Source organism: Mobula birostris, chromosome 13 (genome assembly GCF_030028105.1).
Source record: "Mobula birostris isolate sMobBir1 chromosome 13, sMobBir1.hap1, whole genome shotgun sequence".
In the NCBI taxonomy this organism is placed as follows: domain Eukaryota; kingdom Metazoa; phylum Chordata; class Chondrichthyes; order Myliobatiformes; family Myliobatidae; genus Mobula; species Mobula birostris.
The window spans coordinates 28521691-28544061 of NC_092382.1; the positions used below are offsets into that span (position 1 = coordinate 28521691).

Sequence of the window (22371 nt, forward strand, 5' to 3'; positions counted from 1 at the left end):
AACCGGCTCACGAAACAGCGCGCGCAGACAGAGGGCCGGCCCCAAAAAGGCCGCCAGGCCATCTTCACCAGCAGGGGGAAAATCCCGCGTGCGGAAAGGGGCTGGGAATATGCATTCCCCACAGCAATCCCGCCCAGAGAGGGCGGGAACGGGAAGGCTTTAAAGCAGGCCGCGAAGTTAAATAAATCTTTAACCGCAACCCCAACTCACCGACTCCGTGTGGTTATTTTAGCGCTATGTGTCGCACACCGCTACAGTAGTGCAAAATGGGGAAAACCTTTGACCAAATTTAGTTCAAGGCTTAAAAAAACCTGCCAAACAGAGCTTAATAGTTAACAAACACAACAAAGGCAATAAACACTTTCATCAATACAGACATTGACATTTTTTTAAGAAAATATCTTGGTCCCATTTCAATCAGTAAAACTTACAAAGATAAATAAGAGCTGAAATGACAACTTTAGAAAAGTCTATTTACACTCAGACCCACTTAGGCTACGTCCAAACTACACCGGATAATTTTGAGAACAAAGCTTTTTCTCTTCGTTTTGACCCTCCATCCACACTGAAATGGCATTTCCCTCCCCTGAAAATGGAGATTTTCGAAAACACTCTCCAGAGTGTGTAAATTTGAAAACGATTGCTTTGCGTTGAAGTGTGGACGGGGTAAACGGAGATGTTTAAAAACGCTGTCATGACAACACCACAACAACAAAGTTTTTTTTGCTGCTGCTTGGTACTGTGCAAGCACTGCCGGACGGTTGTTATAACGGGCAGTCGGTGTGAACAGCGTGAGAGGTAAATTGTGAAGTGAGCTTTATTGACCAGATCCCATAAATTGATTTGATTGAGTCTATCTTTAAAAATATTAATCTCAGAAATACTGTGCAGGTCTGGCGGCAGAAGATTCCACTCTTGTTGATCTTGGGTAGAGGACGGCTTCATGCATGTGTAGTTTACTTTATTCTCTATGTTAATAGCTTTTTCGGAGTTAAACATCTCCCTCCAACGTTCTCCACTGCTTTGCTGACCTTGTAGTTGTTTGTAACTCGCGGAAACAGCTCGACTTCATTGTCTGTCTAAATGAAGAAGTCCGTCTGCTTTTTCCAGTGGAGGTTTTCTTTGTATTCCTCGAAGACATTTTTGAAAACTTTCTTTCGCTGTTGTTGTAGGTACTCTTGTTTTTGACCAATGGAAATAGCACAACGCCACCGCGGAAACGTAAATATTATACCGTTTCCTCTTCGCTTGTTTTCTGTAGATGTGTCTGCGCATGCCCAGTAGGAGGAAATTCTCCCAAATATCCATTTTAGTGTGGACAGGGATATCTTGAAAAACGCCTGGTGTGGATGCCTGTCGTTTTTACTCAAAACCGTCGTTTTCAAAATTATCCGGTCCAGTGTGGACATAGCCTCAGATTAATACTACCTTGGACAGAAGGAGAAAGAGGAATAACACACATGAAAAAAATAAAATCACACAACACTCAGATAAGACTTCTAAGTATATATTTTCATCAAAAATGAACTGGATTCAGTGCTTCATGTGTGTATATGAAATTCTGATAAGAAACACAGACCAGGAAACCTAAATGAGAGGCTACCTCAGAAAAATGAATCATCACTATGGAAGAAAACATTAACCAGTGGAACGAGTATGACCCTCCATGGGAGACATCCCAACGATCTGAGCAGACTAGATGTTGACAAGGAAGCATCGAGCACCTGACTGAGAGTTGGAGACCTCTACCCCGAAACAGGGGGGTTCCTTGCAGAAGTACAGGACAAGGTGGTCAACAAAAAGAAAAAAAAAATCAAAAATACAAACCATACAAAGTAACAAGGCAATAAATGCAGAAAATGCCAAGAGAAACCAGACACAATCCAACACATTCCAGGATCCTGCTGCAGTTTAACTCAATCTGATTACTGACAGAGGTACGATCAAGTGGCAAATATCATTCACCAAAATCTTGCTTTAAAATACAAACTCATTAATAATCACCATAACTTCATTAAGGCACCTTTAATTCAAGCCTGATCCAGCTAAGGACAGAATCTCACAATTTATATGATAATCAATACATTATTACAGATAGGATAATCTAAAATAACCATCCAGATATAATATTACAGGATAAATAAGCAGGAACAACTCCCTCAATGGATATAACCATTCTCAACACACACGTACCTCGATCAATGGAGCACCTCACCACAGGCATCGTTTGTGTCAGTCAGACAACTGAATTATTTTCCCTGTCAATCAGCTTCCAAACGTTGCTACTCTGTCATTCGTTGCCACGCCCCGCAGCTGATTCCCTTCTAATCATCATACGTTGTTTCCCTGACCACCGTCCAGTGCCCCAAACTCTACCCTGTGCAGACCCGCCTCTGGTTTCTGACCCTGCTCCACTGAACATCCAACTAATGGTTTCCCATTCTGCTTTCAGTCTTTAGAGGAGAGTGTTTTCAACAACCCTTCAGAAGCAGGGAAAATGACCCATAATGTAGAAATGAGCCCCGAATAAGGAGATTAACTCCCAATGTCATTCTTTCTCAGCCCAAAGATTTGAGGGGCAAAGAACATCTCAGACAGAACTGCAGTCAGCTCGACTTATTCAGTCTGCAGAAAATTCAAGGGAAACCTTGTCACCCACAGAGTGGTGACTGTTTGGAACCCATCCCACAGATGTGAACAACAGAGGAGGATTTAAAAGGACTGTTGTGGAACTGTATCACTGGCTGGGTCCAGCAGGCCTGAGTACACTAGTTGTATTATAAATACTCTAAGTACCAGAAACAGAGTTTAAAATAGAACTAATTAATTTGCCACAGATGCAGAATGTTAAACTCCAGTCCCATTAAAGGTGAATATGCCCCAGAAGAAACTCCTCCCATGCCCAGTGACCAGGGTGCAGAACTGGGTGTGGTGATAATTGCAGCGTTCAGCACCGACAGTCACTCTCAAAATAGCATTCAGCAACGGTGATGGACAAATATCCAGCATGCAGCTTATTGAAACATTCTCCCCAGTGTGAATCCGGCAGTGTGTCACAAGTATAACATGCTGTAAGGTTTCACTGTTAATGTAATGGCCTCTCTGTAATGTTTCACTGCTGAGGTAATGGTTTCTCTGTAGCAGCAGTGTTTAGGTTACAACTAGAGATAACAGGGTTTTGGAGTGCGGGACGATCTGGTGTCAGAAATGTTCTTCCTTGTGAGTCTGGAAGAGATATTTTCATGTTCTTTTGCCGGGGAGAGATGAGAAGATGCAAATGGAGTGGGCCCTTTTTCTTTTTTTTTGTTTTCTTTTCTAACCCTATAGTCAAAGTAAAAATTATAAAGCTCAATCATTTAATCACATATTCTGTACTGCTTGTTATTTCGGGGTACGGATTTGTAACAGGGGACACATCGTGCAGCATCCACCCAAATGAGATTTCTTAAGTTTGGCCGGGCCAGGAGCTATCATCCCCTACATTAAACTGCCAGCCGAAGTGAGAGTTCCATAAGGTTAGATGACTGAGTGAATCGCTTCCCACATTCACAGAGGGTGAACGGGTTTCCCCAGTGTGAACTCAATGATGCAAACCTGGTTGATGTGGCTGAGAGATTCTCTTCCCAAAGTCCAAGCAGGAGATCGGCCTCTACCCAGTGTGAACTTGCTGGTGTCTCTGCAGTTGAGATGACCAAGTGAATCCCTTCCCACACCCTAAGCAAGTGAACGGCCTCTACCTAGTGTGAACTTGCTGGTGTCTCTGTAGGTGGGATGACTGAGTGAATCCTTTCCCACACACTGAGCAGGTGAACGGTCTTTCCCCAGTGTGAACTCGCTGATGTCTCTGTAGCTCTGATGACTGAGTGAATCCTTTCCCACAGTCTGAGCAGGTGAACGGCCGCTCCCCTGTGTGAAATGACTGATGTGTTTGTAGGTGGGATGAGCGAGTGAATCCTTTCCCACACTCTGAGCAGGTGAACGGCCTCTCCCCAGTGTGAACTCGCTGATGTACCTTCAGTTCAGATGACTGAGTGAATCCCTTCCCACAGTCTGAGCAGGTGAATGGCCACTGTCCAGTGTGAACGAACTGGTGTCTCAGTAACTGATTTGACAAAGTGAATCCCTTCCCACAGACTGAGCAGGTAAATGGCCTCTTCCTGGTGTGAACTTCCCGGTGGGTCATCAGGGTGGATAACTGAGTGAATCCCTTCCCGCAGTCTGAGCAGGTGAACGGCCTCTCTCCAGTGTGAACTGACCAGTGTGCTTGTAGGTGGCCTAACTGAGTGAATCCTTTCCCACACTCTGAACAGGTGAACGGCCTCTCTCCAGTGTGAACTCGCTGATGTACCTTCACTGTAGATGATGAAGTGAATCCCTTCCCACACACTGAGCAGGTGAACGGCCTGTCCCCAGTGTGAACTCGCTGATGTACTTTCAGATGTGATGACTGAGTGAATCCCTTCCCACAGTCTGAGCAGGTGAACGGCCTCTCTCCAGTATGAACTCTCTGATGTACGTTCAGTTCAGATGACCGAGTGAATCCCTTCCCACAGTCTGAGCAGGTGAACGGCCATTCCGCAGTGTGAACTCGCTGATGTACGATCAGATGAGATGACTGAGTGAATCCCTTCCCACAGTCTGAGCAGGTAAACGGCCTCTCCCCAGTGTGAACTCGCTGATGTACCATCAGATGAGATGACTGAGTGAATCCCTTCCCACAGTCTGAGCAGGTGAACGGCCTCTCCCCAGTGTGAACTCTCTGATGTACCATCAGATGAGATGGCTGAGTGAATCCCTTCCCACAGTCCAAGCAGGTGAACGGCCATTCCCCAGTGTGAACTGGCTGGTGAGCCATTAGGTCAGATGACCGAGTGAATCCCTTCCCACAGTCTGAGCAGGTGAACGGCCGCTTCCCAGTGTGAACTTGCTGGTGAGCCATTAGTTCAGATGACCGAGTGATTCCTTCCCCACAAATTCAGCAGAAGGCCAGCCTCTGCGCAGTGTGAACTGACTGGTGTGTCCACAGGTGAAAGGCCTTGCCCGATGTGAACTTGCTGATGTACCTTCAGTTGAGATGACTGAGTGATTCCATTCCCACTGTCTGAGCAGATGAATGGGATCCCCCTGTGTAAAATGATGTGCGTGCCAGTCCGTCAGATGATCGAGTGAATCCCTCCTCACAGTCTGAGCAGGAAGGATGATCGAGTGAATCCCTTGCTCCTCTTCTTAAATATCTGGACAGAGACAGCAAAACTGGCGTGTTGTGTTTGAGATTCCCATAGGCAAACTCCTTGTCATTCTTAACCTGTAAAAATATTTACGAAATCTATCAATGGGTGTAGGACAATATTTCAGATGAGATCCCTTGAGTTGTCAACGTGTGATCTGGCATCACACTATTACAGTGAGGTTCAACCCAAGTTGGAGAGAGAAATCATCTAACTGGGCACAGTGCTGGTATCTGGAGTGACCATCAAATTCTCCGATGCTCTTCCTGTCTCTATAAGAATGGAGCATTTCTGCCATCTCCAATCTGTGACCTGGCTCAGTTTGACTCTCTCCATTGGCATTATTCCCTGTTCTCACTGAGCTGCATGGGTTCCTGGCCCCACAGTAACTGAAACACTCACACAAATAGCCGGCAGTGCATTCCATGCACCCGCCACTCTCTGTATAAAAAACTTACCCCTGTCATCCCCTCAGTATCTATTTCAAAGCACCTTAAAACTATGCCCCTCGTTTTAGCCATTTCAGCCCTGGGAATAAACCTCTGGCTATCCACATGATCAATGCCCTCATCATCTTATACATCTAAAAAAGGCTCTAAACATAAACAAGGAAATTATACATTGCTTTGAGGATTTGTTAGAAATATACAAAATTATGAGGGTATAGATAGGGTAAATGCGAGCAGCTTTTTCCACTGAGGTTGCGTGGGATGGCCAGAGGTCATGGGTAAGTGGGGAAGGTGAAAATTTAACAGGAACATTTGGAAAAGCTCTTTACTGAAATGGTCATGAGAGTGTGGAATGAGATGCCAGCACAAGTGGTGAATATGAGCTCAGTTTCACCATTTAAAAGGAGTTTGGATGGGAGCCTGGATGGTAGGGGTACGGAGGGCGATGGTCCCAGTGCAGGTAGACAGCTTAAATGTTTTTTCAGCATTGACTAGATGGGCCAAATAGCCTGTTTCTGCACTGAACTTCCTCATGTTTCTATGACAGAGAAGCTGGACAAACTTGTCTGGAAGGGAAAAGGTGGGAGTGACAACGGAGCAGCAATGGCTGGAGTTTCTGGGAGCAATTCAGGAGCTGAGTGATCGATACATCCCAAAGAAGTGGAAGCATTGGAAAGGCAGGAGGACACAACCATGGCTGAAATGAGAAGCCAAGGCCAACATAAAAGCCAAAGAGAGGGCAAACAAAAGAGCAAAAACTATTGGGAAGCTTTTAGAAATGAACAGAAGACGACTAAAAGTCAGATGAGCTCAGGGGTGGAATTATAATATTGTAGTCATTAATGAGTCTTGGTAGCACCCAACAGTCTGAGGCATTTAGAGGAACAAAATATCCGGGGCCTCAATATCTCTTGAAAACCAAGGTTCCCTGCACCAGTTACCTTTCAACTTTTATTTTGTCAGGCATATACAAACTAGACACCCTCAAAATTTCACTTATGAAGGCCTCCCACTTGCCAAGTACTCCTTTGCCAGAGAACAGCCTGTCCCAAACCACACTTGTCAGATCCTCTCTGATACCATCAAAATTGACCTTTCTCCAATTTGGAATCTCAACCTGTGGTCCAGACCTCCCTTTTGCCATATTTACTTTGAATCTCATGGCATTATGATCACTAATTTCTGTCACCAGCCCTGGATCATTTCCTAACAGTTTATTGCACACTTCTACATCAGGAATTCTACATACTGATTAAGGACATATTTGACAAACTCTACCCCATCTAGTCCTTTTACAGTATGGGAGTCCCAATCAATATATGGAAAATTAAAATCACTCACTGAATCAACCTTTGTTTCTTGGCATGGTCTGTGATCTCTCTACAAATTTGTTCCTCTAAATCCCTCAGACTGTCAGGTGCAAACAAATCCCAATAATGGCTACAGTATCATAATTCCCTGTCCTGAGCTCATCTGGCTTTCCTACGATGCTTCTTGCATTGTGATATACACAGCTCAGCACATTCATCTCACCATTCGCAACCATTTGATTGCTGACTCTATCTGAGGTCTGAACAACATCTGACTGGTGTCAAGAAAACAAACTCTCCCTCATTGTCACAAAAACAAAGGAGCTGATTGTGGACGGCAGGAGGAATGGAGACAGGCTAACCCCTATTGACATCAATGGATCTGGGGTTGAGAGGGTGAACAGCTTTAAGTTCCTCGGCATAAACATCACCGAGGATCTCACATGGTCTGTACATACCGGCTGTGTTGTGAAAACAGCACAACAGCATCTCTTTCACCTCAGACGGTTTTAGAAGTTTGGGATAAGGCCCCAAATCCTAAGAACTTTCTACAGGGACACAACTGAGAGCATCCTGACTGGCTGCATCACTGCCTGGTATGGGAACTGTACTTCCCTTAATCACAGGAACCTGCAGAGAGTGGTGTGGACAGCCCAGCACATCTGTAGATGTGAACTTCCCACTATTCAGGACACTTACAGAGACAGGTATGTAAAAAGGGCCCAAAGGATATTGGGGAGCCAATTCATCACAACCACAAACTGTTCCTGCTGCTACCATCCAGGAAACGGTACCACAGCAAAAGAACCAACAGGCTCCGGGACATCATCTTCCACCAGGCCATCAGTCTGATTAATTCACTGTCCTATGTACAAACTATTTATTATAAATTACACATTGCACATTTAGACAGAGATGTAACATAAAGATTTCTACTCCTCATGTATCGGAAGGATGTATGTAATAAAGTCAATTCAATTCAATTCACCCTCCCCACTATCTGTTCTGTCATTCTGGCTCCCATTCCCCCTACAACTTATTTTAACCACATCACCCTCTCCCCACACTAGCACTAGTGAGCCTTACCACTGGGATATTAGTCCCCTCTTGTTGTGTTCCCCTAACTAACGAATCCCCTATCACCCCTTTGATTTTCCTCTGCCAGGTAATCCCCCTCAAGTTTCTAAAGTGGTCCACCCATTGTTGTGTGGGATGGACACAAGCGTACTCTGCGATGGCTATTTAACCTCATTCCCCTTCCTGACTCTCACCCAGTCTCCTGTGTCCTGCACCTTGGGTGTAACTCACCTCTCTTCATGTCATATCTATCTCCTGGATGATCCGGAATTCATCCATTTCAAGTTCCCACTCTGTAAAGTGCAGGGTTACAAGCTGCAGCTGGATGCACATCTTGTAGGTGAGGGCATCAGGGACACTGGAGGTCTCCCCACCTTCCCACCAATGTCCCCTCTAATTTGTAATGACCAGTGTGCACATAAAGCTTGTACTGTACATTTTTTTACCCAGTGACAACATCTGCACCGTGAATTTTCTATAGAGAGGTATTTATTTCAACAACTGGCAAATCACTGTCAGTAAGAACTTTGATCTCCTCTGGCTTTGATTGAGTTCTGCACTCTCACACAACCAATGTAGCAGGCCTGTAACGGGTAATGAAGGATTTCTCACCACAGGTTTTGCACATTGTCCATATGTGGTTTGCTTGCTAAATTACGCTTTAAAAACTCAGATTTCCAAATATCACTCCACTTCTTCCCACTTGTAAATTCTCCAGCAACTTTTGCATCACCACAATACACACAGGTAACACCAGTTTCTGTATTGTACATAAATATTTCCCCTGAACCCTCCCCCAGGTGACTGACGGTGGTGAACTCAGTGATGGCAATGCCAATGAATATGGAGGGAAGGGCAGTAGTCTGTCTCATTGGAGTCTGGCACATTTGTGATGTGAAAGCTACTTGTTGCCCAGGACAAAGGTGTTTGATTTCATTATGTACTCAGAGAGAATGGGTCAAAACATGTCCCTGTTATTTGGAACCTGATCTTTTGATCGCTTTTTTTGGTATTTCTCAAGACTCTGACAAGCATTTGATCCCGGCTAAATGACAAACATTGTCTTTTGTCTCTCTTTTAGCTGGACGTGCAGTACTCCTTAAGTGGAGAGATGTAGTTCCCCCTACGCATGTTCGATGGCTCAGGGATAGAATGTCTTGTTTAGATCTTGAAAAGATTTACTATTCACTTTTAAATTAGGATATAAAGTTCCATGAGGTGTGGGGACCATTTTTTAAAATATTTTCATAACTCTCACCTAGATTGACAGGTGTATTTTTTTTTCTTCCCTTGATAGTCAGAGCCTGCATTTCCAGCGTTCTTTGTTTAGTTAGCAGGCTGCTTTTTTTTTTATCATTCATTTCTCTCTTTACTACAATATATAGTTCTGGGGTGATAGAAGTTTATCTCAAATGTCCTTTTAAATATTTATACTTATAATGGTTGGCTTGGAGTTGGATCGTGGGTGGGTTGGGAGCTTTCCTTTCTAACTTTTCATTTTTAATATGGGTGACCTGCTCATTTGTTAAGATATGTATTATTGCTATTTTTGTCTGTATTGCAATGATCCTTCTATTTACACTATTGATTTTTTTTCTTCTACGCTGTAGCTTGTAGAAAATAATAAAATAAAAAAAAAAAAAAATGACCTCATGGGTAGAAAGTCCAGAACAAGAGGGGTGGAACAAGCAACAGACACAAAATGCTGGGGGAACTCAGCAGGCCAGGCAGCATCTATGGAAAAGAGTACTAATGCTGAGTTCCTCCAGCAATTTGTGTGTGTTGCTCGGATTTCCAGCATCTGCAGATTTTCTCTTGTTTGTGACTGGAGGCAGAACAAAGGTGATTTTCACAACAGCTGATGTAAAAGATTTTGTTCCCTTTCTCCGAGTTCCCGATCCTTGCATTTAGACAGCTGGAGCTCAGCTCTGTCTGAGAGACCCATCGGTTCCCATTCCCTCATCAGCCGGAAGCTCCCCGGGGCCCGTGTACGGATGGTGGGGCTGAGAGAGAGGGAAGAGAGCAGGACTGTCCCGGGATTACAGGTCACGGAGTCCGGAGTCACAACATCGCCCCGAGATACCCGCTTACCTGCAGCCGCGCCCTCAGCCGTGATCCCGAGGCCTAATATATACTGCGCGCATGCGTGATATTCACCGACGTTATCAACCTTGACGCCTGCGCATTTGATCAATGCTTCAGCGCCGGCGAAAGTTTTATCGCAGGGCTTTATGGGTAATCACGGTGCCATTAACAGTTTCTGCAAGCACCGGTTCCATGTCCATACCTCACTTTTTTTTTGTGTATATAGAATACTCAGCAACTGTTTTAACGCAGAAAGCGGCTCCCATAAAAAATATACTCAATATCAACGTGTATCTAATGCCAAAGTACAATCCTTTACAAATGCAGATATAAAATAGAAGAGATTCTGCTGTTGCTGGTAATACAGAGACGCACACACACAAAATGCTGGAGGAACTCTGCAGTTCAGGCAGCAACTAAGGAGAGGAGTACATATTCTAGGCGTGCTGAAGGGACTCGGCCGGAACGTTGTCTATTTATTCCCTTTCACATTTGCTGCCTGATCTGCTGAATTCTTCCAGTATTTTTCAGAAAATAACTAGATTTTTTTTCAATCAACCAGTCCGCAAATGTTTCTGATCTTTCATTTGTAGCCACATCATGATGGTCTGATTCCTCCTCTTCCTTGTAAACTCCAGACCCCATCTCTTTCTGGAGCCCCAAAGCCTTGATTCGTGCTGGCGACTCTGGCTTCTGACCCTGCTCTATCGAAGACTCACTCGCTAGTCTGCTGTCAGACTGTGGAGGTGCATTGCAACAACCCAGCTGTCTGAAGGACAGTCCTTTGAAATGAGTGAAAATGTCCCAAAACGTTCAAAAGAGCAGGGAAGAAGGAGTTTAACCTCCTTAGTCCAGAGCCCTGGGGAATGTCAAAACCACAGGGAACTCATCGTCTTATTCAGTCTGGAGAAAACAATGCAGAGAATTCATACAGGTGTATAAAATGTTGAGAGGCATTGGTCGTGGAATAGCCAGAGGCTTGTTCCCAGGACTGAAATGGCTAACACTCGGGGCATAGTGTTAAGGTGTTTGGAAGTAGTTGCAAGACAGAAGTCAGAGGGAATGCTTTTCCATAAAGTGCGGTGGGTGTACGAAATGCACTGCCGGTGACGATGGTGGAGGCGGATGCAATTGAGTCTTTTATGAGCTTAGAAAAATAGAGGGCTATCTGTGAGGGTAATTCGAGGCGGTTTCCAGAGTAGGTTACATGGTCGGCACAACACTGTGGGCCGAACAGCCTGTACTGTGCTGCAGATTTCTATGTGCTATGAAATTCAAGGGAAATCTCTTTTCCCAGGGAGTGGTGATTAGTTGCAACTTGTCAGCACAGGGAGGGTGAGAGAGGAACGGCAGGGATAGATTTTAAAATACTGATGTGGAACAGAAACATGGGCAGGGTCCAGATGGGCCGAGCGGCCTCTCTAGTATAAACTGTGAGTTTGGTAGAGAGAGTAAGTACTTCTGACAGGGGATTTGATACAGAACTGATTTATCTTTCACAGATCCATGATGTTAATACCAGTCTAGTTTAAGGTTAGCATCAGCAGAACAGACTCCTCCAATGCTCTGTGACCAGGGTTCAGTCCTGGTTGCGATGAGCAGCCGCAAGAACTGCAGAATAACTGGCAGTAACAATCCCTCATGAACCTACAGCTGCGTTCAGTCACCGTGATGGTTAAACATTTAACACAGAGCCGATTTGACCTTCCTCCCTGATGTGAAGTTACTGGTGTTGCAGCAGCTGGGATGATTGAGTAAAACTCTTTGCTCACTCCGGACAGAAATGTGGCCTCTATTTATTGTGAACTCACCGGAGCATCACAAGGTGGGTTAACTGAATGAGTCTCTTCGCACACACGGAGCAGGTGAACGGCCGCTTCCCAGGGCGAAGCTGTTGGTGTATCTGGGATGTCCGACTGAATCCCTTCCAAAATGAGAGCCAGTGGATGACATCACACTGCTATCAACGTCATGGCAATGTATCCAATCAGATCACGGACACGGACACGTGATCGGGATCTCCTTGTAGCGAGTGGGGCGCTGTCTTCTCCAGCATCTCCGTCTCCACATTCAAGGATCGGCGACATTCAAGCGCTGGTGAACTGACAGAAACAGCGGGACTAACGTGCTGTTGTGTTTGAGTTTCCCATACACAAATCCTTTGACTTTTCTACACTGTTAAATGTTTACAAAGCACGTCAGTGGGTGGACAACATTTCAACTCAGATAATTTTAGTCTCCATGGTGTCTTCTGATTAAAAACACTGTCACAGCTCAAAACAATTTGGAGGAACAAGACTTCATCTTCTAACTGGACACAGTTCTGGCATCAGGCACAATATCAAACTCTCTGCTTCCCTCTCTGTATCAAAATGGATCATTCCTCCCCTTCATCAGTCTGCGACTTGGCTCAGTTTGTCTGTCTCCTTCGCATTCTCGGCATCCGCCACACACCTACTAATATCACATTTTATTTACACGGCTGCGACTGGAGACATATTGATTATTATGTCCCTCCTGGCATTTGACGGAGGTAAACTCAGAGACAGCAATTGTATTGACCCTCAGGAGTAGGTTATTAGGCTTTCTCTTTGGAGATCGATGAACTGCCGCTACTGTGTGGCTGGATGAGGGAGTCGTTTTCAGACTGGGAGGAGGTAGCGTTTGGAGTATCCCAGAGATCTCCAATTTAGAATATCAAGCCGCAGAGCAAGCCTATGGTTTGTATATAACCAATAGCAGAGGCGGACCAGCCGAGAGGCCGTCTCCCGCTTCGGCGCCGATCTTTCCTCAGAGCCAAACAAATCCCGAAGTAAATGTCCGCTTTCTGATTTATTTCCATTTCCCTCCGAGGGAAGTTGGGGCGTTTGTGAAGCGTCTCCTGCGGCCGGAGTCTGATGTGTCGCTGAGAGGTAGGAGGAGACCGCTCGGCCCGTCGGTTTGATGCCGGTTCCCCGGGGAGGGAGAGGGGGATTTTATTGAAAGAATGAAGATGGTCAGAGAGGGGGCGGACAGGATGTTTGTCCCGGTGGGGACAGGAGGGGCTCATCTGTGGAAATGTCTGAGCCCATGTTGGTGGCCAGCAGAGGGATTCACCACATTGGGGGGCAAACACCGGCAGACTGTTGCCCTGCAAGCGGGGCCAATGGTCCGGGCAAAGTGACAATTATTTGTGTTTTGTTGAGACTATACCTGGAATATGGTGTAAAATCCCACTCCCCTCGCTAACACGGGTCATACAGACCAAAGAACAAACTGCCGGAGGAACTCAGTGGGTCGGGCAGCATCTGTGGAGGGAAATGGACCGTCAACATTTCGGGCCGAGGCCCTCCCTCTGGACTGAGAGTGGACGGGAAATAGTCAGAGAAAAGAGGTGAGGGGTGGGGATGGGGCAAGAGCTGGGGAGTGAGAGGTGGATCCAGGTGAGGGGGGAGGTGGGAAGGTGGAAATAGTGACGGGGGTGGGAGGTGAGTGGTTGGGGCAACACGGGGCTGCAGAAGATGGAAATTAATTCCATAGAGGATTAACAAAGAGGTTAGAGAGTATTTGTTATAGAGAGTGCAATGAAGATTCACCAGACTGATCCCTGGAGTGGTGGGGTCATCATATGAAGAAAGATCAAATGTGATAACCCTTTCATTTAGAGAATCGAGGACTGAGAGGTGAACACATTGAAATGCACATTATTACCGGTTGAACCAGGGATCCCAGTCTCTGAAAAAAGGGGGTGGACTGTCCGGGAAATGTCTCCATTCTGAGGGTGGTGAATGTCTGTAAATCCCCACCACAGAGGGGGTTAAAATCTATTGCTATGAATTAGGTTCTATTGCTGCCGCAGAGACAACAAATTACATGACACCTACCGCTGCTATTAAACCTGATTCTGATAATTGGTCTGGGAGACACACCACCGGTCACCTGATCCCAGTTACCGCAGATCATAATGCGAGATTGAAGCCTTTTCTATTTATTTGTGTTCCTCAGTTGAGTCAAGTTTCCCTCTGTGGTTCCAAAGCAGAAGCTCAGTTTGTCTAATATTTCCACACAATTAAAATGGAGAGTTTGTTTATTCTTATCACGTACTGAGCTACAGTGAAAACCTTGCCCGACCTACTATCCACACAGATCAATACATTGCAACAGTACATTGAGCTGATATACGACAAAACAATAACTGTAACAAAGCATTATGGCTGCAGAGAAAGTGCAGTGCAGATGGACATATGGGGCAGGGTCACGTCCAGTTACATTGTGAGTTCGAGTCCATTTTATTGGACTGGAGACCATTCATTTGGCTTACAACCGCAGACAGGAAGCTGTCCATGAGCCTGGTGGTACGCACTTTAAGGATTTTGTATCTCTTCCCCGGTGGGGGATTGGGTGTTTCTCTGTCCCTGTACCTTCTCATAATTGTGCATTTGGGAATACATTTAATATTACCTGAGAAAACTCAGTGAGATTTGATTAGTGATGATCATCTTGGCAGCTCGGTAGGTCGAATGTAGAGGGACAGTACACTGTTGAATGAAAGTCCCTGAACAGTGTCGATGAGCAGAGGGATTTGGATCCAAGTTCACAGCTCCCTGAAAGAGACTGCACAGATTGATCGGGTGGTTAAGAGAGCTGTAACGAGAGGCTGGACAAACTTGTGTTGTTTTCTCCAGAGCGGCGCAGGCTGGGGTGAGACTGGATGGACATTTATAAGATTACGAGAGGAATAGATAGAGCGGACAGATGACATATTTTTCCTGGGGGTTGAAATGTCTAATACATTTAGAGTGAGAGGAGATGTGAGGGGCAAGTGTTACGAGATCAGAGGTTTCATTTTGCTGTGGGTGTTACTTTAAGAGAGGCTGCAGGAGGCAGGAGTATGACGTCAGTACACTGACTGCTGGAGCTGTCAGTCTCAGAGAGAGGGAGAGAGGAGACAGAGAAAGAGAGGACGAGGGAGGGGGGAGAGAGAGAGAGAGAGACACACACACACACACACACACACACACACACACTTTGGAATACGGTTCGACAACTGAAAATCTTCTGTGATTTGTATTTCGTTTTCCCAGTGTAGAACCTGCGAAATTCTTTGTGATTACTTCCTCGTTGCATTTTAATGTGGATTTACAAGTTTCCCCATTCCGTGGAAAACTGAAACTTGCCATTGTGAAACTTTCAGAACTGTTCCTAAACTTGACATTTTTGCAGCCACAAAACGCATAACACTGTTAACTTCTGTTTAGAAGAGTAGTTTGTTTAATTGTCTCTATACTAATACAGATAGTAGTTTATACTAATACAGACTGAGTTTGTGGTCTATCGCTGCCGGTACATAACACAGAGTGACGGGCGGGTCGCTGGAGTCTCTCCCTGGGTTGTGGGGACCCACCGGTCACGTGATCCCGTTCGCCCCGCCCATTTAACCGCAGACGGGCAGCAGCAGCGGGTCTGTTCCCGAGGCCCCGCCCCCCGGATGACGTATTAATCACTTCGCGCATGCTCACTGTCGCCAGATGGACGGTGTTTGCCTTTCCGCTCAGTGCTGAAGCGAGCCGTCTGCGGGATCGGGAAGGGACGATCGCCTCCCAGGTCGGGGAGCCGGGGGTCGGGATCACTGTCTGCGGGCCGAAGATATCACTTTCCCATCGGTGAGTATGGAGACCGATCCCGAGCGGGGAGATCTGATGTTGGCCGTCAGCCCCGAACGGCGGGCCAATTACTCATTTAGTACCCAGTTATCTGGGCTCGTCAGAAACGTGTCGACTTCACTTAATCTGCATTGAACGACCCAAACCAGGAGCCCAGGCTGTCTCTTTCCGCAGAATTGAAACGGAAGTCCCGTCAGCAGGTCACGTGAGGCTATTTAGCCCCGCCCTCCGCTTTGTGACGCAAGATCACGTGGTGTGTGCTCACACTCCCCGATGGGTGGCGATTCTCCGGGACCCCCTGGTAGCAGCAGAGATGCAGAGGAGCAGATTGGGAGGCAGATTCTGGAAAGGTGCAAAAATAACAGGGTTGTTATCATGGGTGACTTTAACTTCCCCAATATTGATTGGCACCTGATTAGTTCCAAGGGTTTAGATGGGGCAGAGTTTGTTAAGTGTGCCCAGGACGGATTCCTGTCACAGTATGTGGACAGGCCGACTAGGGGAATGCCATACTAGATCTAGTACTAGGTAATGAACCGGGTCAGGTCACAAATCTCCCAGTGGGTGAGCATCCGGGGGACAGTGACCACCGCTCCCTGGCCTTTAGTATTATCATGGAAAAGGATGCCATCAGAGAGGACAGCAAAATTTTTAATTGGGGAACGGCAAGTTATGAGGCTATATAGCTCACACCTGTGGGTGTGAATTGGGATGATGTTTTTGCAGGGAAATGTACTATGGACATGTGGTCGATGTTTAGAGATCTCTTGCAGGATGTTAGGAATAAATCTGACCCGGTGAGGAAGATAAAGAATGGTAGGGTGAAGGAACCATGGGTGACAAGTGAGGTGGAAAATCTAGTCAGGTGGAAGAAGGCAGCATACATGAGGTTTGGGAAGCAAGGATCAGATGGGTCTATTGAGGAATATTGGGAAGCAAGAAAGCTTAAGAAGGGGCTGAGAAGAGCAAGAAGGGGGCCCGAGAACGCCTTGGCGAGTAGGGTAAAGGAAAACCCCAAGGCATTCTTCAATTATGTGAAGAACAAAAGGATGTCAGGAGTGAAGGTAGGACCGATTAGAGATAAAGGTGGGAAGATGTGCCTGGAGGCTGTGGAAGTGAGTGAGGTCCTCAATGAATACTTCTCTTCGGTATTCACCAATGAGAGGGAACTTGATGATGGTGAGGACAATATGAGTGAGGTTGATGTTCTGGAGCATGTTGATATTAAGGGAGAGGAAGTGTTGGAGTTGTTAGAATACATTAGGATGGGTAAGTCCCTGGGGCCTGACAGAATATTTCCCAGGCTGCTGCACGAGGTGAGGGAAGAGAATGCTGAGCCTCTGGCTAGGATCTTTATGTCCTCGTTGTCCACAGGAATGGTACCGGTGGATTGAAGGGAGGCGGATGTTGTCCCATTGTTCAAAAAAGGTAGTAGGGATAGTCCGGGTAATTATAGACCAGTGAGCCTTAAATCTGTGGTGGGAAAGCTGTTGGAAAAGATTCTTAGAGATAGGATCTCTGGGCATTTCAAGAATCATGGTCTGATCAGGGACAGTCAGCATGGCTTTGTGAAGTGCAGATCGTGTCTAACAAGCCTGATAGAGTTCTTTGAGGAGGTGTCAAGGCATATAGATGAGGGTAGTGCAGTGGATGTGATCTACATGGATTTTAGTAAGGCATTTGACAAGGTTCCACACGGTAGGCTTATTCAGAAAGTTAGAAGGCATGGGATGCAGGGAAGTTTGGCCAGGTGGATGCAGAATTGGCTTGCCTGCAGAAGGCAGAGGGTCGTGGTGGAGGGAGTACATTCAGATTGGAGGATTGTGTCTAGTGGTGTCCCACAAGGATCTGTTCAGGGATCTCTACTTTTCATGATTTTTATTAATGACATGGATGTGGGGGTAGAAGGGTGGGTTGGCAAGTTTGCCGGTAACACAAAGGTTGGTGGTGTTGTAGATAGTGTAGAGGATTGTCAAAGATTGCAGAGAGACATTGATAGGATGCAGAAGTGGGCTGAGAAGTGGCAGATGGAGTTCAACCCGGAGAAGTGTGAGGTGGTACACTCTGGAAGGACAAACTGCAAGGCAGAGTACAAAGTAAATGGCAGGATACTTGGTAGTGTGGAGGAGCAGAGAGATCTGGGGGTACATGTCCACAGCTCCCTGAAAGTTGCCTCACAGATGGATAGGGTAGTTAAGAAAGCTTATGGGATGTTAGCTTTCATAAGTCAAGGGATAGAGTTTAAGAATCGCAATGTAATGATGCAGCTCTGTAAAACTCTGGTTAGGCCACACTTGGAGTATTGTGTCCGGTTCTGGTCACCTCACTATAGGAAGGATGTGGAAGCATTGGAAAGGGTACAGAGGAGATTTACCATGATGCTGCCTGGTTTAGAGAGTATGGATTATGATCGGATATTAAGGGAGCTAGGACTTTACTCTTTGGAAAGAAGGAGGATGAAAGGAGACATGATAGAGGTGTAGAAGATAATAAGAGGAATAGGTAGAGTGGATAGCCAGGGCACCACTGCTCAATACAAGAGGACATGGCTTTAAGGTAACGGGTGGGAAGTTCAAGGGGGATATTAGATGAAGGTTTTTTACTCAGAGAGTGGTTGGTGCATGGAATGCACTGCCTGAGTCAGTGGTGGAGGCAGATACACCAGTGAAGTTTAAGAGGGTACTAGACAGGTATATGGAGGAATTTAAGGTGGGGGGTTATATGGGAGGCAGGGTTTGAGGGTCGGCACAACATTGTGGGCCGAAGGGCCTGTAATGTGCTGTACTATTCTATGTTCTACGTTTCCTCTACGTTGTGTTGGGGAAATCTAATGTTGGCCACTGAGTCGCGTTAACTTCCCCCAACTCGCCTCGCTTCCTGAGGCCCCTCGCATTTGTCCCTCAGCTTTCGGCTGTAGACTTCTCCCCGATTGGGGTGGGTGAGAAAGGAGAACGTCCCAGGTTGTGGGGATCTTTGATTTCACTGCCTGCTTTACCGAGGGACTGGGAAGTCTAGGGGGCAGAATAGTTTCTGTGATGTGCTGATCTGTATCCAAAGGTCTCTGGAGTTCATCACAGTCACGGGCGGAGCAGTTACCATGGAAACATGTGAAGTGTCCGGATGAGAAACTTTCTGTGGTGTGTTGATAAAAATTTGGTGAGGGTCAAAGTATATATGGCAAATTTCTTGTTGTTTGTTCTAACTTTGTCATTTTAGGATCTTTTATACAGTAGTATGTACTATTAATTCAGTATCTGTGTCTTGCTGGAGGACCATCAATGATTGTCTTTGATCCCTTCTCCCACCTGGTTCCATGTGCTCATCCCTGCCCATCTTGTTCAACCTCTGTCCAGTCTCCTAACCCCACCCCACTGTCCCGCTTCAGCGATATACATCAACCATCTGGGTCAACCTCGGTCACCCTGTGTCCCACCTCCTCAATGTTGTATATCAGCAATTTTTCTTCTAACCCTTGTTATTGTGAAGTGTTCTTTTGCACCTTTGGCCTTGCTGAGTTATTTCCAGAATCAGTTTTTGTTAGCTGGAATGCCAGAGGGTCATCAGGTACTAGTTGTGTTGTGCATTGGTGTGGAGATGCTGGTTTTTGAACTGTGACTGGCTGACACACTGCAGCATTTTCCTGTCAGCAAAGAGTACTGGGAGAGTCCTGTGATCTACATTCCAGGCATATGGAACTGTCGCTGTTTCGGTTTTGCCTTTGGTTAGTGCTTCTACAGATGGGGCAGGATGGTCGTCCTTCTGCAATGAAGCAGAAATTTCGAGCAGCTGGACATTGGTTGTGTGGAAATCCCAGAATGCACTACCCAGTCTGAGTTGCGGGGGTGATGTGTGAGATTTTCAGGGTCAGTGAGTGGCAGGTTCAGCTGTGTGAGGTTGAATCCTGGGGTATCACAGTTTTTGCTCCAGGTAAAATGGACCCGGGGATCGAGCTGCTTGGGTTTATGAGGTGTTGAGCGAGTATTTCTGGTCTGGGATCAGATGTTTATTTCTGGAGTTCCTTTGGAAGCAATGACTGCTAATCTGAGGAGAGGCTATGAGTAAATGGACTATTCTGTGTTTACAGCAGTAGAAATAGACCCATGAGTTTGGTGTTCAAACTGTGTTTGGAAATCCCCCCTGTCTGTCACTCAGTGGAAATCAGACAGAATCTCAAGTTGCTGGAGATTGGCACTAAAAACTGAAAATGTTTGAAGTCATTCTGATGAAACATTATTAACCTGAATTGTAAAGTGTGTTCCTGTCCCCACAGCTATTCCTTACCTGCTGAGTGTTTCTGGTAATTCCAGTTTCCTTTTATTACGTTCACCCTGGACTGGTTTATATTTCCTGAAATAAACCTGGTTTCACTTGGAAACGGAAATGGCTTGTTTTGTGATCGTAGTGTTATGTGGTCGGCAACTATGAATATAGAATTGAGTCAGGTTTTAACAAACAAACTGAAATATTTATTAAACTCTGCTCAACAATAGTGAAAAGTAAACTAACGACTAACTTAACTGGAAGTTAACTGCTATATGGCAATTTAACAAACAGCCAAACTCTGGAACAGTTCTTAAAGAGGTAAATTCAAACACAGTCTTAAAGTGGTAAATTTGAAAGTCCAAGTGATTTACGCAGTCAATAAGGAGAGACTTCTCTGGAAACGGATTTCTTCAAAGATGTGACGTTACTGCTGATTCTGTCCAAAGGATTCATGTCAAAGGAAATAAAACGGATTAAAGGAACTGACCTTTTTCTGGATGCTGAACACTGCACAAACCTTTCCCAAGCTTGCAGGGGTTATCTCAGATGCAGATCACTAATTCTGAACGAAGATTCAATAAGGTCGATCTTTTATGAAACCGCCAAATGACACAACCTTTACTCAATCCTTCAGGTTCCTGTAGTTTGGTAAAGGTCTTCACTCTCCGACACTAGACTGCAAAGGTAAACAAACAAAACCTGGCAGCGATTGGCGAAACTGCCAGAACAACGGTTTTACCTTAAAATAGAGAGTAAAACTTTGCTTTGAAACAAAACTACGTCATGAGATGATTACGCAGCAAAACTAACTGACGAACCAAAACTGATGAACTAACTCCGTAACAACAGGGGTTTCCCCATGTATACCTGTTGGAACAGGTCATCACATGGCCTCACACTGGCAGGAAAATTACTTGACCCCACCATCACAACGCAATTACATCATGCTCACAAGATACTCCATTACTTCATGGTCATAAGACAGTCACAAGATACCCACAAGGTATGTAACAGTAAAACAGTAAAGAAAGCACAACATTTCTCCCTAAATTATCCTGGTACCAATTTGTCTATTATTCCTGGAAATGTGTTTGTACAGTTGTTGCAAACAAGATTTACAAGAATAATCTGAGGAATGATCGGCATTATGTATGAGGAGAATTTCATGGTTCTGGGCCTGTGCTGGATGTAGTTCAGAGGGACAGTTGGGGTGGTGGAGGGATGTATGGTCAAGTAAACCTCTTGAAAGCTGAAAAGCCTGGATACAGTGGACATGGAGAGGATGTTTCCATTAGACGGAGAGTCTGTGATCTGACAGCACAGTCTCAGAATAAAGATGCTTCCCTTTAAGACTGACATGAGAAAAATGTTTTGGCCAAAAGATGTCTGATCTGTAGGATTTGTTGCCACAGATTTTGGTTGAGGCTGCCATTCGGGTATATTTTTGACAGAGATTAATATATTCATGATTGCTAAGTAACTTCGGTGTTACAGGAGGAAGGCAGGAATATGGTGTTGGAATAAAAATCAGCTATGGTTGAGTGGTGAGGCAGACCAGATGGATTGACTCACCTAATTCTGTTCCTGTGTCTTATGTCTTACCATGACTGAATGATGGGTTGTTCTTATCCCACATCGTTTTGTGACGTGTGAGGGACAATAATAGATTGTTCACTGAGATCATTATATCTGCCTTCAATGTTTAAATTTCAGTGAGTTTTGTTCTTAGTAACATTAAACAGAAATGTTTTTTTCTCCTTTTTATTGTTATTGTGCTTCATTATCTTTCACGTTAAAGTTAGACCTGCGGTGAGAGATTTATTGGAAGAAAAACCCCAACTGGAAGCAAACCACTACTGAAGATCAGGGAACAGCAACAAGAGAATCAGCCCGAGGGTTGAGAGCATCAGCTGGAGAGGATCCATCTGACTCGGAGAATCCAGTGATTCAGTCAGGGGAAAGTTTGGTGAGTCTCATTTACTCAAACACTGGTCTTTTAGACGTTGCATACTTGTACAAAGGATGGTAGGAAATAGTTGGGGTGAGACTGAATGTTCCCAGAAGAGCCAGTTATGCCTCTGTCAGACCCAGTTGCAATCACTCCAGGTCTGGTAATGTGCTTCCAGCAGCCCAGCCCTTTAAAACCACTCCCATTCTGTGGAAGTTGAATCCGGATAAAGTCACTCAGAGATCGTATAAGTACAAACTATTTATTCCAAGCACCCGGGGCTATTCAGTTATTCGCTCAAACAGGAACAGTCCATGACTGTTCCTGCCCAATCCACTAACTGACTAACAATTCCCCTTACACCACAGA

At 45.4% G+C, this 22371-nt stretch overlaps 2 protein-coding genes across 2 annotated transcripts in view; one reads left to right on the plus strand and one right to left on the minus strand.

The window, feature by feature from the left end:
* LOC140208661 (uncharacterized) overlaps nucleotides 1-22371 on the plus strand; it is a 52780-nt gene that overhangs the window by 22458 nt on the left and 7951 nt on the right. The gene's annotated exons all lie outside the window — the stretch shown is intronic.
* LOC140207506 (uncharacterized) lies at nucleotides 412-10189 on the minus strand. Its single transcript, XM_072276032.1, has 2 exons — nucleotides 10156-10189; nucleotides 412-5305 (listed from the first exon to the last, which is right to left on the minus strand). The coding sequence occupies exon 2, from the start codon at nucleotides 4937-4939 to the stop codon at nucleotides 3734-3736; it is 1206 nt and encodes a 401-aa protein (XP_072132133.1). The 5' UTR covers nucleotides 4940-5305; nucleotides 10156-10189; the 3' UTR covers nucleotides 412-3733.